At 61.0% G+C, this 16,519-nt stretch overlaps 1 protein-coding gene across 8 annotated transcripts in view; it reads right to left on the bottom strand.

The window, feature by feature from the left end:
• ANK1 (ankyrin 1) overlaps positions 1-16,519 on the bottom strand; it is a 48,222-nt gene that overhangs the window by 18,956 nt on the left and 12,747 nt on the right. For 6 of the 8 annotated variants that reach the window (XM_059730629.1, XM_059730633.1, XM_059730631.1 and 3 more), the window contains exons 2-5: positions 5,234-5,335; positions 1,448-1,546; positions 538-636; positions 50-148 (exon numbers count right to left, since the gene is read on the bottom strand). In XM_059730629.1, the coding sequence (XP_059586612.1) occupies positions 50-148; positions 538-636; positions 1,448-1,546; positions 5,234-5,335 (399 nt within the window). Of the gene's footprint in view, positions 1-49; positions 149-537; positions 637-1,447; positions 1,547-5,233; positions 5,336-7,066; positions 7,860-10,331; positions 10,453-16,519 lie in introns of those variants that run through there. The other 2 variants (XM_059730635.1, XM_059730634.1) reach the window with 2 other exon arrangements.

The raw sequence follows: 16,519 nt of genomic DNA, 5'->3' as shown, positions 1-16,519 counted from the left end.
GTGCTTGCAGCCGGGCCGCAGAGCCAGAGGAGCCTCCGCGGGGCCTCACCTCAGTGGCCACGTTCTGATTGGCACCATTCTCCAGCAGAAACTTGACGACTTCCAGGTGATTCTCTTGTGCCGCCATGTACAGGGGAGTGAAGCCTTTCTGCAAATGCAGTCCCCCATGCCCATTGAGTGCAGCCACCCTACAGGGCCCAGGCTCCACACACGTCTGCCAACACTCTCCCTGGCACCTCCAAGGCTGCTGCATCCCCTCAGGGATGGACAGCCAGGTTGCGCCATTGGCATGGGGAGGAGGGGGATGGGAAAGCTCCAGGCCACTGGCTGGGGAAAAGGGCCACCAATGCTCGTCCCCTGACAGCGGCATGGCCCTGAGGTTGCCGATGGCTCAGGAGCCCACAAGGGGCTGGTGCAGCTGCCAGGCACTCAGGGCAGGACTGGTAGCTGTTGGGCCCAGGGGCACTATTGGCTTCGGCACCACTCGCACCTGGGCCCAGAGGATCCGCTGTCATGGCTAGCAGCAGCTCATGTTACCTGTGACTGCGCATTGACGTTGGCCCCATAGTTCACCAGCTCCCGGACCACGTCCTCCTGTCCAGCCAAGGCTGCGATGTGCAGAGCTGTGTTCCCCTTCTGAAAGACACCAGGCAGTAGCAGTCAGGGCATGCACCGATTAGCCAGTGGCATGGGAAGGCAGGCAGCAGGGGTGGTTAGGAGCAATGGGGAGCCTGAGGATGAGCACACGCTTGCACTGGGATCCAGACCAGATGCCAGCCCCATGCAGGGCAGGACACTTTCTCCCTCCATTAGGGCAGAGTCAGGCTCTGTGCACCCCAGGGCCTGGCCAGGTGGATGGAGGGGCCAAGGGCCCCTTCCTGCGGGCAGTCCTGAGCCCCTGTGCAGGCCCTGTGCTGCACTATCCATGTCCATGTGGATAGAGGCTGGCCCAGGGTGCAAGATAAGCAGCACAAAGGACAGGCCCAGGGGCTGGCTGTCAGGTGAGAGAGGCAGTGCCAGTGGCTCTGTGCCCAGGGCCAGGTGCTTGGCTGGAGCAGGCAGCCAGGCCCCGCTCCCCCAGCGCCAGAGGCTGGTCATTTATCAGCCCGCGCTAGCGCATTGTCCCGCCTGTCACGGATCGAGCGAGTGCCGCTCCCTCTGCAGGGGCTCCAGGAGGAGACGCGCGATGGTGATTTATGAGCGAGGGAGCCAGAGCCCTGCGCGGCACTGTGCGGCGGCCCCTCACAGTCAGGCTCTGCCGCAGTGCGCGGGGGGCTGCCTCAAGCTCCAGTGCTGGAGACAGTGCTGTGCTCATGCTGTGCATAGGGTGGGGGTGCAAAAGCTGTAACAGCTGTGGCAGAGGTGAGACCAGTCTGCCCATGCCAGCCCAGGAAGCCAAGGCTGCCTCTGCATCCCCGCTTGCCCCCAGACCCAAACCCAGCCTCACCTTGGTCGTAGTTTCAAGAATGATCTCCTTGTGCAGCAGCTCAGCCACCATTTTCACGTGGCCCTCCTTGGAGGCCAGGTGCAGGGCGTTCAGCCCATTCTGGAAAGAGCAGAGTCAGGAAGGGGGTTACCCAGAGTAAGTGGTGCTTGTGGGAGCTGGGCGCTGCTGCGGGGAGTCCCAGCACCCCGTGCCTGTGAAGACCAGGCTGCAGCAAGCGGCCCACCAGGCTGCCCAGGGCAGTACCAGCACCTGGCACCAGCCCCCTGCAGCACTGAGCACCCCCTCCCCAGCCCCCAGCTGGCACGGTGCCCCCAGGGCAGACACATGCCTGGGACTAGGCTCGACTATGGGCACCCACCCATCTGCCACACCCTGAAGGATGAACACTGGAGGAGGGAGTTGGTCGTCTAGGGCTCTGGCCCCCCTTGCCCAGGGAAGGAAGCCAGGCCGCCAGCTCCAGAGATCTGCTCGCATCACCGCCCAGATGGAGTCCACGTTATGAGCCTGGCAGCACCAGGCAGGCCCCAAAATACCATGCTCCCACCTGGCTGCTGCACAGCCAGAGAAACCACCAGCTGCCCTGCCTGCAGCACAGTCTGAGTACTACATCAGCACCACTGGGCGTGGGCACCCAAGAATGCCAGCACCATAGTGCCACCCGCAAGCCAGCTGCCAGTGCTATCGCAAGAGGCAGCCATCCCACAGAGCCCTGGGGACAGGTGACAGCAGTGACAGTCTGCCTAACCCTTAGGGACATGCAGCTTCTGCTGGAAAGAGAGTGCCTCCCTCCTGCTGCAAGCCTCAGCTTGCAAAGCAGCAGAGCCAGGGGATGCACAGATTCCTTGGAAACCCCCTTCTGCTTGGCTCTGGCCTTCCCCTGGCTCTGGCACAGGCTAGGCAGAGCAGGGCAACGCCTGTGATCCTGCACGCAGCCGCTGAAGACCTTCAGGGCTCCCAGGGGAGAGAGATTAACCAGGGGGTGGAGGAGCAGCACGGAGCCTGGGAGGTTGTAAAGCTCAAAGCAAGGAGCTGTGGAAGCAGAGAGGAAGGCTGTGCTGAGGAGCCTGTGGCAGTGCACACATGCTTGGCTTACGGCCACACTCCTTGGCACACCAGGCACATGGCCATGCACGCACACAGTCTCTGCAACACCTGCAGATGCATGCACTCAGCACATGTGACCACAGATGCTCTCTTGCCTCCCTGCACATACACCAGGGCAGGGTACAGGGACAGCAGGCACGCTTGGTTTCCCTCCTTCGTGCACACATGCCTTTTCCTCCAGGACTGATGAATAGTCTGTCGAGCGCTTGAAACCTTGGGAGAGCCCTTGTCTCTGGCCTGACTGCGACACACTCAGTGTTTCCAGAAGGCTACATCCGAGCGCCAGGCAGCAGCATACTCTGTGTGCCTGCCCAGCCTGACCCAAACTGCCCCAGCTGCAGCCTACTTGATGTCCTTGCCTGGGAGCCCTCATATTCCCACTTGTATCCCACTTCCAAGGAACCCCAGGGACGCAGGACGGATGGGAGCGCAGGGATGGGCAGAGGTGGGGACAAGGGCCATGGCCCAGGTGACAGGGAGCTCTGCCTGGGATCTCCTGACTCTCCGGATTAAGGTGGTGGCTGCCAACCGTGCCCATTGCTGGGCATCCAGCGGCGCACGAGGGCAGGAAAACACTGGGGATGGAGTGGATGATGGAGATGACGATGGTAGTACGGTGATGGCGGTGGAGTCACAGAATGAGGATCAGATGGCAGGTTAAGGTCTCGGCATGTGTGCAAGAATACAGGGCCTGTGGGATAGGTCTGACCACATATATCCCTCCTCGTGACATACAGGACATGTGAGGTTGGACCTTTCCCACGGGTCTGATATTCCTCCGGGTGGAAACCCCAAAATGCCATCTAACCAGGGTGAAGACGTCGTTGCAGGAGGTGCCTCTGGCTGCCGCTTGTGCCCCCAGGTCCTACTACACCTCAGTTCCTCCCGACAAATGGATTGTGCTGTGGGTCCAGGCCAGGAGCTCCACGCCCCTCACTTGCCCTGTTCTGCCCCTGGGCTGGCATCCCTTCTCTGGGGGAATGTGGGGTTGGGGCAGCTCCCTTCTGCTCACTGGGACCAGTAAGCCCCTCACCATGGCTCCTTCTGCCCTCTGCATGTGTCTGGCATACAGCAAGGCTCTGAGGATGCCTGGGCAGGGCCCTGGCCCGTTTCCCACTGAGAAGCTCCGCAGAGGTCATTACCACCATCACTGAGGGGTAAGTTAATGTGCCCAGGAGTGCTGCCAGCGCTCAGCACAGGTGTCCAGCACCATGGTGCAGGTACTGGGGCTACTGATGCTGCCCACAGACTGTCAGAGGTGCAACAGCTGGTGCAGCCAGCAGCCAGGCCCCGAATGGCACACAGTCACTCAGAGGAGCCTTCCTGAGTTTGGAAGGAGCTGGTGGACAGGGCCAGGTCGTGCTGAGCCCGGAACACAGCAAGGGTGAGGGCGAGCCACGAAGCTTCTGCAGTCTGCCAGCTCCGCACCGCTGCAGCACCCACCAGTCAGTCCCATGGCTAACCTACCGGGAGCCGCGCACCCCGCATCCCCCTGCTGCCCCCAAAACAGCAGCTGGGCAGGGCAAACCCACAGAAAAGCTCTTTCCAGGGAAGTAGAGCCAGTGCCAGGCTCAGGCTTCCCAGCACCGCATAGACAAAAGCATGCACCCACATACAAACACACAGGGAGACCATCCACAGGCATGTGTCTCCACATGCAAGTTACAGCCCCACCTGCTCCTGCCACGGCAGAGCCCTGGCTGCCAGCTGGGAGAGGCAGCAGAGCAAGCACTGTTACAGAGGTGGGGCCCAGCCCTGCTTGCCCCCAGGGAAGGCAGCACAGCCCTGGCACGCCTGTGGACAGAGGGCAGCCTGCAACGTGCTGGCTGGGCACAGCCAGCCTGCAGAGGCTGCGATGTGCTAGCCTGGGGTGGGGCAGCTGCAGCGCCTGGATCGATAGGAGCCATGGCCAGGAGCGGAGGAGACTGTGGGGCCCAGGAAGCCAGGGGCTGAGACCAGTGCAGGTTTGGGTGCCATCTTCCAGGTGGGGATTGTGCCCCCCTGCAGCACAGCTGCCTCCACATAGTCACTGCAGGCTGAGCCCAGCGCCTCCCCAGGCTCAGCCCGAGCCACGCACCATTGGCAGTGGCCCAGATACGAGATGTTCTGTCGATTAAGTGCGCACAATTCCTCTGTGACTGCAGCTCCCGGAGCCGGCAAGGCCCAGGCGGGTCTGAGTCAGCGCTCGAGCGGCTTCACTGGCCACAGGCTTCTGCGGCTGGGTGCCCGCTGGTGAGAGGCAGGCCTGTCTGGAGGGCCGGGGGCTGCACCGACCTCTAGTAACTGCCCCCTGCCTCGTGACAAGTAGCCCACACTCTTCCTGCTTCCTCAGCTGCTCTTGCTTGCAGCAGAGCCACAAGCTATGACCTATACCCACTTGAGACCCTCCACTGCCACCACCTGTCCCCAGCCGTGCCCTCTGAGCAGGCTCCCATCCCTGCAGACATCCCACATGCCCTCAGCCCAGCCTGCATGCCAGAGCCCCTCCCTGCACCCGGCCGTGGTTGGGCCTGCAATCCCCGGTCAGCTGCTGGGGAAAGGACCACGAGTCCCCGAGCTGCAGGGGCTCATGCAGCAGAGGCCAGGGGCCCGAGCAGCCTCCCAGACAAAGAATGGGGACACGGGCCCTGTACTTGGGCTCTCCCCAGTGCATAGCACAGGGGACCCAGGGACATCACCTACCTGGTTGCAGGTGTTAATATCTACCCCATTCCTCAGGTGGTCCAAGGCTTTGTCCAGGTTCCCAGATCTTGCAGCCCGGAGGAAACTGGTGGCAGCATCAGCCTGGGGAAGAGGGGACGGCGTGAGTACTGGTGCCTGCCCTGCCCCTGTCATCATGCGGCCGGGCACAGCACAGGCCCTGCTCCCTGCGCAGAGCTGAGTCATGCCCAGCCACAGGCCCAGGATCTCAACAGCACCCATCCCTGTGCTGGGGGGATCGCAAGGCCCATGTAGCTCCAGCAGGCTCAGGCACACAGACCCAGCCCCACCTGCCTGCCCCGACTTGCCTAGGCCCTGCTACTGGCACCAGCCTGGCTCCCCTTCCACATCCCTGCACACAACTGGGCACATCTGCCCCCACTAGTGCAGGGATGGCAGCCTGGAAATTGGTGAGACACCCCTGGAAACAGTGATGCAGCAAATCCCCCTCCTCCCCCATGCTGCTGAGACAAGCTCCCGTGCCCCAGGCTGGGGAGTAGCATGGGCCCCCCCATGCACTGATCTTACTAATGGCCTGGTGAGACCGGGCTCTTGTCATGGGGGCATACTACAGCCGGACCCTGGCACCAGGTAGTGCCTGTGTGGTGCACGGGCCCAAAAGAGCACCCCAGCCCCTCCACCCCAAGAATGGCATGCAGGAAGCAAAGCCGGCAGGTGCCCGCCAAGGGGGAGCACGGCCGGCCCAGACACTCAGGCTATTATTAACTCTGCACTTCCTGTGCATCTGCTCACAGGGCTGGGGAGGAGGGGGACGGAAGAGCTTCTGTGGCAGCACGGACACAGGCAAGGGGCCCACAGGCATCATCTCTGTGGCACAGATGCGCACTCCCTCCCTTGGGGGCCAAGACAGGGCAGGCAGAGCCAGGGCCATAGCACACTGTACTAGGCACCTTGCAGCCAGCAGGGACACAGCAGGAACGAGCAGCCACCTCCGCCCCTGGCATGCAGCCACCCCTGGGGGAAAGCCCAGTGGCTGCGCCAGCACCGCTACACCACAGTGCAGAGCAGCAAGGGACGGAGGTGGCTGCGGCTGGAGCAGCGGGTGACCGCGGAGGACCCCCTGCCGATCGGAGCAGCAGGACCGGGCACCAGCCCCCTTGGGCACATGTGGCTTGGATGTCACAGGTGCAGAAGCCCCATCTGGAAGTGCTCCTAGTGTGACAGCGCTCGGCGCTACACGAACAGGTGCGGGGCCACCACTGGGGTGTCATCACAGCCGTGCGGCCTCATCACGCCCAAGGAGCAAGCGACAAGTGCACAACGGCCCTTTGCCTGCTGCCCTGCAGCCCCCACTGCTGGGGATGGACCGGTGGGCTCCATGGCCTTGAGGGGGGCTTAGCCCTATGCTGTGAGGCGCCGAGGTGCCTCCTGCTTGGCTGGGCTGACCTGCTCCACAGGGAGGACCTGGGCTGTGCATGCTGCACCCCGTGAGGTGACCCAGGGCCATGAGAGCGGTGGCAGGGGGAGCCGACAGCCTCCATCAGCTGGCTCAACGCAGAAGGACCGAGTGGCACTGGATCCTGCTAGAAGGCTCCCTGCAGCTCAGTCGGGAGCAGCGAAAGGGCAGAACTTCAGCTATGCTGTGGGCATGCCGGCCCCACAGAGAGCCCTTGGCCAGGCAGTCCCAAGAAGCAGGGAGCTTCCCCTGACGGAAGACACGCAAAGCCGCGGCGTGAGAGCGGTCTGCCACTCTAGCAGCAAGGGGCTGGCAGCACCCGGCAGCGGGGAGGCGGGGGCCGCGGGGAGAAACCAAACAGCAAAGCAGCGTGGAGGGGAAGCGCAGTGTATACTCACAGCAGTATCTGGACCGGACCTGCCCTGTCGCGCTGCCATAGTCCGGCACTTGAGCTGAAACCTGAGCCCGGTCTCCCCGCGGCCCCTCCTGGGCTATCTACTCCCCAGCTTGGGGAGAGCCAGTAAGTTACATTGCATCTGGCTAAAAATACAGGCTCCCTCCTCGCTCCAGCGCAGCCCTGCAGGGATCGCCAGCCGCTAATGGAATTTGTTCATTTTCTCTCCATTATTATGTCAGATGGGATATTTAATACCAGCCGCCTCCGGAAAGCAGCTGGCAGCTGCCAAGGGCAGGGTGCGGGTCAGGGCTGCTGGTGCCATCCGAGGAGGGCAGAGACGAAGTGCCAGGGCACATGCCAGGGCATCAAGCATTCCATGGGCACCACGGGCCGTGGGCAGGGGGGCTGTGGCAGCCCTCGTGTCCGCCGGGTGTCAGGAGGAGGGCCCTGGAGGCCACACCGCAGCCGGGGAGAAGCCTAGCAGGCCGTCCCTCTGCTCGCCAGGCTCCCTGGGCGCGTTTCAGAGATGCACGTCGCATCCTCGGACGGCAGACAGCAGCGGTCAGACTGCGCCGGCAGCCTGCAGAGGGGGATGGCTCAGCTCGAGGTGGGGGGGCAGCTGAGGAACTGGCCTGACGTCAGCGTGCAGGTCAGGCTGGCTGCCATGCTTGGGGAAGGGGGGGCATTCCAGGGCAGATCCCCAGCTACTCTGGCACGTGGCGGTGGCTGGGGGCCAGGGCAGGGCTGAAGTAGCCAAAGGCAGGTCAAACATGCCCCTTCTCCACCCATGCTTCCTTTCTTCCCATTTACTCTGCCCCTGGCCCCTCCATCCACCCCCGAGCTGAGACTCCTTGCCTGGCCCTGGCCTCTTGCCTGCACTCGAGCAGCCAACCTGCAAAGCACCCTGTGGTCCTGGGCTCCGCGCTCTTTCTGCTCCCGGTGCCGGCTTCCTACCGGTCACCCAGAGGGAGAGAGCAACCCGCGCTGCAAGCCACTGGGAGAGCTGGCGTTGGGCCCTGGGCCCCAACCCCTGGCTCAGCACGTGGGACACGGGCTCTGGCTCGGCCTGCTCTTATTTTGACTTTGCTAGCCCTGTTTCCAGCTGCTGCCCAGGGAGTGGCGGCAGGCAAGAAACTCTGGGCCCTACTGATAGATGGGGCAGCTCTGCACCCCACCATGTGCTGTGCAATATAGACAGTTGATCAGAGGCGGGCAGGCAGATGCAGGCATGGGCTGCTCCTGATGCCTCATGTTGTGGTACAGGGACCCCAAAGCTGCAGCTGCTGCCCCAGGAAGGACCCTCTGGCAGCTGGCCCGAGCCTGGGCCCCCCTGCTCACAGCCTCCTATGAGGGTGGCAGAGCCAGGCTGCTGTCAGGAAGCAGAGGCCTTGAAAGCAATTCACCCCAAGGAGGCTCTGCCTGGGCCGCTCTCTTCCAAACTCCAGCATTCTGGTAACTCCATCATGGCACAGCCCCATCCCGCAGCACCAGGCTCACTGCTCCTACCACAGCGATGTCCCCAGGGGTCCCCCTTGGGTCCTGGTGCCGGGAGCAGCCAAGGGAGCAGGAGCTGGGAAAGGGATGCTAAAAACAACCGAGCAGAGCCAGGGACCAGGACGCAAAGGACCAAGGCAAGATGCAGGAAAGAAAGAGCATCAGCGTTGCGCTGCCCCTGTGCGCAGAGGACAGGGTGGGAGACTCTGCCCTGCCACTTCCCTTCCCTTTGTGCCGGGTTGTCAGGCAAGGAGCCCTCTTGCATTGAGGCTCCCAGCCCAGATCCCCAAGCCGGACCACGCTGGCTTCTGCTGCCCATTCGCATGCCTAGCATGGGCAGCACAGTGCAACGTGGCACTTCTGAAGGCCCAGGTTCCAGTGCATGGCAGGATGGTGGCTGAGCTGGGATGCAGTGGCAGTGTCACCTGCTTGCCTGCCTGCCAGGGAGCATGGGATCACTGGAGGCAGCCACCTTGTGCTGGCACCAGGCCTCAGCTTTTACTATCAGGGAGAGGCACCTGGAGCACGAGAAAGCCCACAGCCCCACCATTGAGCTGGAACAGCCCCAGGACCTAGAGAGGCTGTGAGCTGATGCAACACTCTGAAGCCCAACAAAGCCCTGGCTTACAAGGAGGAAAGTGCTGCTCTGCCTTGGCCCCTGACACCTCCCATGGTGCTGCTGCCAGCATCTCCGCAGCCTGGATGGGCTGGGCCCCCAGGGCAAGGGCACCTTGTTTCTTCTCCTGGGACCACACGGCTGGGAGCAGCCATCCCTGCAGCATGTCAGCTCCAGTGTCCACAAGCACCCTCCCATCTCCCCCCAGAGCCAGGGCAATCATGCCGCCCGCAGCTCAGGCTAAGGCTCTCGTCGACTATTAGCCATGTCTGTGCTGTTGCCAGCTGAGAAGACAGCATGTGCACCTCCAGCTCTGAGCACTCGTTAGGTCAAAGTGCAGTGAAGGCAGGAGGCCAGGACAGCCCTCGCCATGGTATGACCAGGCTTCAGCTGTCCAGGCTGCAGGGGAGAGACCAGGCCTGGGAGGGTCCCATAGAGAGGCAGCCACAGAGTCAGGGCAGAATAGGGGTGCTTGGTGCCTGACACCCATGCCTCATTTTTGCGTCACCCACACCCATCTCTGAGCTGCCCCAGGAGGGATCTTGCCTGCTGCACAGTCCGACTGTCATGGGGAAGGGCCACGAGACGTCTGGTTGAGGGAGGCTGCCTGAGCACAGTTCTCAGAAATGCTCCCTGCCCGTGCTTATCGGAGCAACCAGGCTGGGGCCTTGCACATAGCCCCAGAAGCAATGGCAGTGCATCTCCCATGTCCAGCTGCTGCAGCGCACATGCTTTGTGAGCAAACGGTGCCCCTCACTTGGTGCGTGAGGCAGTCAATGCCACACTCGGTGTTTATTTCTAACAGCACATCTACAAGCCGAACCCTGCCACAGCCCCAGGACCTCAGCTTCGTGACGTGCCCGCAGCAGCAGGGAGACCGGGGTGGGGGGAGCCATCTGGGTTCAGCACTTCGCTCTGAGACCAGGCAGGTGCCAGAAGGGCCGTGAGCCCCATTCCACAGCGGGGGTCTTGCCCAAGGTGGAGGCAGAGCCTGAAGCTGACCCCAGACATCGCTCTGTGACCTCCATCCTGTCCCTACACTGCTTGTTGGCTGCAAGCCCCCCGGAGCAGGGCCCCCTGCTCTAAGCAGAGGTCATAGGACTGCCTGGATGGGGGCCTTCCTGCTGCCCGCCCCTGTACCTGCCCCATTACTCACCTTTCTCTGCCGGCACAGTATCCCCATGGGGGCGTCAGGCCTCCCCTTGCGCTGTGGGGATCTGCAGAGCAAGCACCGCTCAACCGTACCCAGCACCGTGGCTAGCACCAATGTGCGCAGCTCGTGATGGGCTAGTGTTTATCAACACGCACCCATGCCCTATCGGGGTGCACATGTGCCTGCAGACCGGCACCAAGGGTGGCTCCCATCTGGGAGATAGGAGATTAGAAATGTCACTAGGCAAGGGCTCATAGTAGAAAGCAACATGCCAGCTCCTGGTCTGGGGCATAAACATGGCTGCAAGATGGTAAACAAGGCTGGGCCCAATGTCCAGCCTGGCCCTCTTCACCCTGGCGTGCAGGCAGGGCCCCAGAGCCCAGGGTGGTGGCTGCTCAGGCCTAGGACCACCATGGTCTGTGTCTGCATGGAGCCAGCATGTGCCCTGCATAACTGTGTCCCTATGCAGTGACAGCCCCTTCTGTCTTTCCTGCCCACCCCCACAGCCCCTGTATGCAGAGACAAGGAGTTGTACCCCTCAGCCTCAAAAGCCCAGGCCCCAGGGAGTTAGCCAGAGGCCCTGGCTCTTGGGGCCCTGCTCCAGGGGTTGGTGAGCACAGACAGTGTGGCTGCTCATGGGGCAGCCTGGCTGGGGGGACAGATTTCCTGTTTCTGTGGGAGTGTCAGAGCCCTTGCAAGTCCTGCTGCACTTGCTATGGAAGCAGCTGCTACCCTGTGCCTCTGCATGCAGTTCAGGAATGGCTGCATGGCGCAATGCACATATGGCTTCTGCTCTCTACCAGCAGGTGACCAGCTAAGATGGCTGCTAGGGCTGTTTCCAGTCCTAGTGTTGCCCCACACAGCTACCCCTGCCAGTCCATGACCCTTGGGACATTCTCCAGCCATCACTCAGTGGCCCCCATGGACAGGCAGTGCACACGTGGCACCTGATGGGGCTTGGCATGCCCTGAGGCCATGCTGTAGAGGATGGGGCACTGCACCTGCTGAACCTCAAGGGAAGCAATGACTTCACCTGGTAGTCCATTGGGTGCTGCTGTGCCAGCTGCTCTGGCAGCACGGTGCAGGCAGCCGCAGTCCGCAGTGCATGGAGCAGGAAGTGCCTGCAGCAACGGGTGATAATTCACTGGCTATTGCAGGATGTGTTTACAGAGCCCTACAGAGTGGATGGGGCTTACAGGGGGTCCCAGCTCATCTTTGGAAATGAACAGGGGGTGGCGGCACTAGTCAGACCTGCCTAGCAGGACCATTTGCGACAAAAAGCCCTCCGAGAGCACAATAGCATGGGTTGTCCTGCGATGGGCTGCAGCAGGTGCACTGCTGATGTAGACTCTTCTTCTCTGGCTTGCTCCATAGACCCCCTAGGACAGCCCCTCTCGCTACCACAACCCCGTCCCTAAGCCCAGATGGCCATGGGTGCAAGAGACCAGAGTTGAGGACAGCTTTGGTTCTGGGGAAAATCACAGCACAGGACAGCAGTTGTAGGTCACTATGCTACTGCAGACCCCAAACTGCGGAGTGTTAATTAACCATGGGTGTTACTCTCTAGGCTGCCACAGTGGGTGCCTCCCTCTGAGCAGGGCCTGAGCACCTGGAGTCATCCTGAGCAGGCCCCTAGAGCCCCATGGGTCAGCACGGGGCCTGCCAAGGGGGAGCTTCAGCAGAGAGAACCCATTTAGGCTGCACGCAGGAATGCCCTTGAAGGAAGGTCGGAGCTCAGGCAGGGAACAAGAGACAGACACAAATGCAGCTGCTAGCGTCCAGCCTCTAGCTGATGGTGCACCTGCTCCCGTGGGCCCCAAAGCTAGCTTAAATCCAAATGCTGTCCTGAGAAAACCCGTGGAGCTCCTCCAATCTTGGCCAGACCTCCAGTGCTAGGACCTAGCTATTCCCTGGCCCTGTACAACATAGGTGCTTGGAGAATATCCCTGCCCCCCAAGATGTAGCCCATCTGCCAGCCTGCCCCCGCTATGCTGCAAGGCAGTCCTGGGTGGAGAGTCTGGACAGCGCTGCAGGGCAAAGGCACAAGTACAGTGACCCCAGTGGGACTGCTCAGGCTGCCAGAGCCAGCGCTGGCTGCCATGGCAGGCACTGGGAGGCAAGGGCGACCTGCCACGGGGAACTCTCCTCCAGCTACAGAGAGCTTCGCCAAGAGGCCAAGTCGTGTCCCTGGCTTTCTCCCGAGCGGCTCTTCAGTTGTGCCATGAGGTAGCTGTGAAAGCACGCGTCACTCCTTCCCTGACCCTGCCACTAGCTCCCCTGTAACTAGAGTAGGACGCTCCGCACAGTCACTGCACTGGAGACACTCCTCAGCTGTTCTCCTGTCACTCGAGGAAAAGGGGCAGCTGTGCAGCACGCTGCCCTGGGCCAGCTCTGCGTGCAGTGGGTTCCTGGCTGCTGGGCTCACTGCTGCCAGGTGACTGCTAACAGACAGGGAAGCTGCACAGAGCTGTGCTATTGGCCTTGCTCCTCCCTCTCCCTTTCCTGAGCAGTCAAGGCCACTTCCCTGCCTCCCAGGACAGAGAGACACCCTGGAAAAGACTGGACCCAAAAGGTGCACCTGAACACCTCTCCCCAGCTCCCTGTACCCTGTCGCCACCTTACACCCATGCTGGATTGCATGGAAGCTCCCCAAGCCCCTTCCTAAAGTGCCCTAGGAGTCCTGGGCAATAGTCCAAGAGCCAGGCTTGAAATCAGCCTTCCCTATGCAATGGTCACTCCTGGGCCTCTTGTGGCAGCACAGCCTGGACAGCACAATATTCATGTGGGCACCTGAAGGATCCAATAAGCTTGTGTGGCCTGACATCCTGTAGCTACAGACTGGAGGAGCCACCCCATGGCCATACAGTAACAAAGGCAGACAGGGGAAAAGCAAGGGGGTTGAGAAAGCCCCTTAAAATCCAGAGGACTTGTACCCAGGCTTGCAGCAAGCTCTTGGTGCTGGTACCTCTACCCAGAGAACGTGTGCCAGCACTCCCTACAGCACACACACCGAGTGCCCCGGTCATGCTTGCAAGACAAAAGCACATTACAAAGTAGCCGCGAGGTCCCGAAGAGTGGTAATGACAGGGAGCCCGAATAAAACTGCAGGCCAGAACTCCCATCCAGCTGCCCAAAATGTTCCAAACTGCACAATTCAGGCCAATATCAGCAGGCTGCTGTTTAAATGGGAACACCTTTCTTCGCCTCCTGCTAAGCAAGCACCCTCTGGAAGAGCAGAACTCAGGCAGGTCCACCCTGACACCGAAGGAGGAAGAAGATGGTGTCATGCAGGCCAAACATGGAGCCTTCCAAGAACTTGAACCCAGCAGGCCGTGGGCCTTGCAAGGAAACACTTTGCCTGGAAATCACACAGAGTCTTATGGTGCTTGGCACCATGGGGCAACCTTTGTGAGCAAACAACAGCAGCAGCACTGTACGCGAGTGCCAGGAACCTCGCAGAGTCTTGGTGCCAGACGCAGAAAGCATTGACAGGGTTGAGTGTGGAGGCTTGCTGCCAACAGACAGACTCCTTGTTTCCTTGCCCCTGCTGCAGTAAGCCCCACCAGCTTAACTGCCACTCAACCATCAGCTATGGCGCTGGTTCTGGCAAACCGCTATTCACACCAGACATGGGTAGCATCAGTCACTGTAGTAACAACCACCCAAGATGGACACGCACAAGTAAAGGCTTGGAGCATCTGCCTCTTCCAGGGTCTCACTTGTAACCAAGCTCACTGTTGCCTGAGCAGTATGCAACAACAGATGTTATGGCAGAAGGGGAGAAAGACAGGCCCAGATGAGGGGATGGAGGCAAGCTACTCGATAACATCTGGCTGGGAAAGAGTTTGCTCCCAAGGAATTGGGCTGCTCCCTCCTTCCCCTCTACCTAACACCTTGGCACAGAAGTAACCTGCCTTCCCAAAGGCAGAGGCCTGCAGCTGGTCAGATAGCCGTGTCTCAGGGCACGCTCGTGACAGACTGTCTGGGAGACGTGCACCTTGTGCAAGGGGCCCTGATCCTGGTCAGTGTCTGAAGCTGTAAGATGCATAATCTGTGAGAACACCGAGCCAGCATCTGACCAGGCAGACAGGAGATCCCCAGATACAGGCAATGCTCTGGGCCAGTCACCAACTCCCCAGCTAGTCACACCTGGTGTGTGGACCAGGCCCACCAGCACGCTGAGAAGGGGTGTTACGGGGGCCGGGGTGAGTCGTGTGCTGCTGCTGGCATTCCCTGAAGGGATAAGCGATGCCAACTAAGCCACGTGCCCACGTGTGTGCTGGAGCTGCAGATGCAAGAGGGGTGCCTGTCCCTGCCCCCCAGGTGTACGAGGTGGCATAGACAGCCCCTCATGCTCCACACCCTCCTGCCCCTATACTGATAGGGCACTCCCATGGCCCCTCCACCCGACTCCCTCACACCCCACCCCCAGGGCAGGGGCACCCCATGCCCAGGTCCACCTCCCACCCATGTGCTAGCGGCCAGGCTGCTTTGAGTAGTGTCCCTTGAGCCAGTCTGAGTCTCTGAACACTCCCAGCGCTGGGAGCTTGCAGAGCTTGGCACTGTGCCCAGCCGTGTGGGCCAAGGGCAAATTGCTTCTTAATTACTGCTCATGGTGCAGGTTCCTGCTTTTGCTTGGGCAGCTGCCAGTCTGAGAGCCACACCGGGACCCTCGTCAGCCTGCTGCTAATTGATGCCAACCATCGACCCTGTTGTTACCAGAGAGGCTGCCGCCCTGCAGGGAGTTTGGCTGGCAGCCCGTCCAGGGGTCCGGAGGCAGGTGGAAGTGCAGGAAGCCCTACTTACCACATGCGGTCCCAGCCCACATCAGCCAAAGCCACACGGGCTCCTCGGGGCCTTTCTATGGTGCTGTCACCGCAGGGCCAGCCATTAAATGAAAGTGTCTTCACAACTTCCAGCCACCTCTTCCTGAGGCTGGGGCCCTGGGGGTGCTGGATACCTCCACAGCCAAACCCCCATCCCATCCCAGCACGATCACCTTCCCCAGATAACATCCAGCTGCTTTTACCCAGGGCTGTACCTATATCGCATGGTACAGATTTTAGTGCCGAAGCCCGACCCATGCACTGTGCTAGCACGTTCCTCCCACCAAGTGCTGCAGTGCTCCACAGGACAGCACTGAGCCTGAGCTGGAGAAACAGCTCCTTGAAAGCCTGTTAAGCCTACAGGTTTTGTTTAAGGGTAATTAGTGAAGCATCTGCGCAACCCAGGTATTTCCACCTTCTACCCCCAACCCTGCTCCTATGCCAGCATTTAGGACGATTTCCTCTCATGGCAGCACTTCCCAAGGTCTATCCAATGACAGCAAATGCCTCTGGATGAGAGGAGCAGGGTCCCAGAGTCCCTGAAACACTTGCGCCCGCTCCTTCGGCAGGTGAGGACTGGGCTGCCCTGACTCTGCTGGGCGAGCGGGAGGTGTGGCACTGCTCTAAAATGGAAGACGATCAACGGTTTGACATCCCTCCGGCTGACAGCTTTGCAGCGAGCGCTTGCAGCGTCAGCGCTTTTCCCTGGCCCGAGCAATGCCACCAGACTGCATTCACACTGGGAACACAGCCTCTTCTGGACCCTGCCCCTCTGCACTCTACCAGCTGCTCGCAGGGGGTCGCTTACTGCAGGAAATGGAGCCCGCCCCTGCCAAATGCAGCATGCCATGGCCGCTGCTCCCATGCCAGGAGCTTCCGGATGCATCCTACAGGGGATGGAGCCAGAGCAGCCCAGAAATTTTCCTCTGCTTGGCGCTCACGCAAAATCCCAGCCCAAGGATTGAACTTCCAAGGTCAGGGCAGCGTCCATTGCATGCACGGCCCAGCTGGCAGGAGGCAGGGGCTACTCTGAGATATCCGCCTTAGAGGTACCTTCTCTGGCTTCCAGCTGGGGGAGGCTCTGGTAGCATCCTAATTCCTACTGCTGGGAAGCCTGTGCCAAGGCAGAGCAGTCCCAGCCGATGGAGGTGAGCCAGGGACCAGAGCCTTTGCTGTCCCCTGAGGGTTCTCAGTATATGGGGACCAGTCACCACCACTCACACAAGACATCAAGGCCCCAGAGCAGGGATGGTCCTGAGCAAGGGAAGTCTGAGGACTTCCATGGACCTGCATGCTGCCACAAGCTCTGCCCCACTGTATGCATACCCTCTTCCCACGAGAACGGACTGCCCTGTGCAGAATCAA

The sequence above is a fragment of the Alligator mississippiensis genome, chromosome 7 (genome assembly GCF_030867095.1).
Source record: "Alligator mississippiensis isolate rAllMis1 chromosome 7, rAllMis1, whole genome shotgun sequence".
NCBI lineage: Eukaryota > Metazoa > Chordata > Crocodylia > Alligatoridae > Alligator > Alligator mississippiensis.
This window is presented reverse-complemented; position numbering and strand designations above follow the sequence as displayed.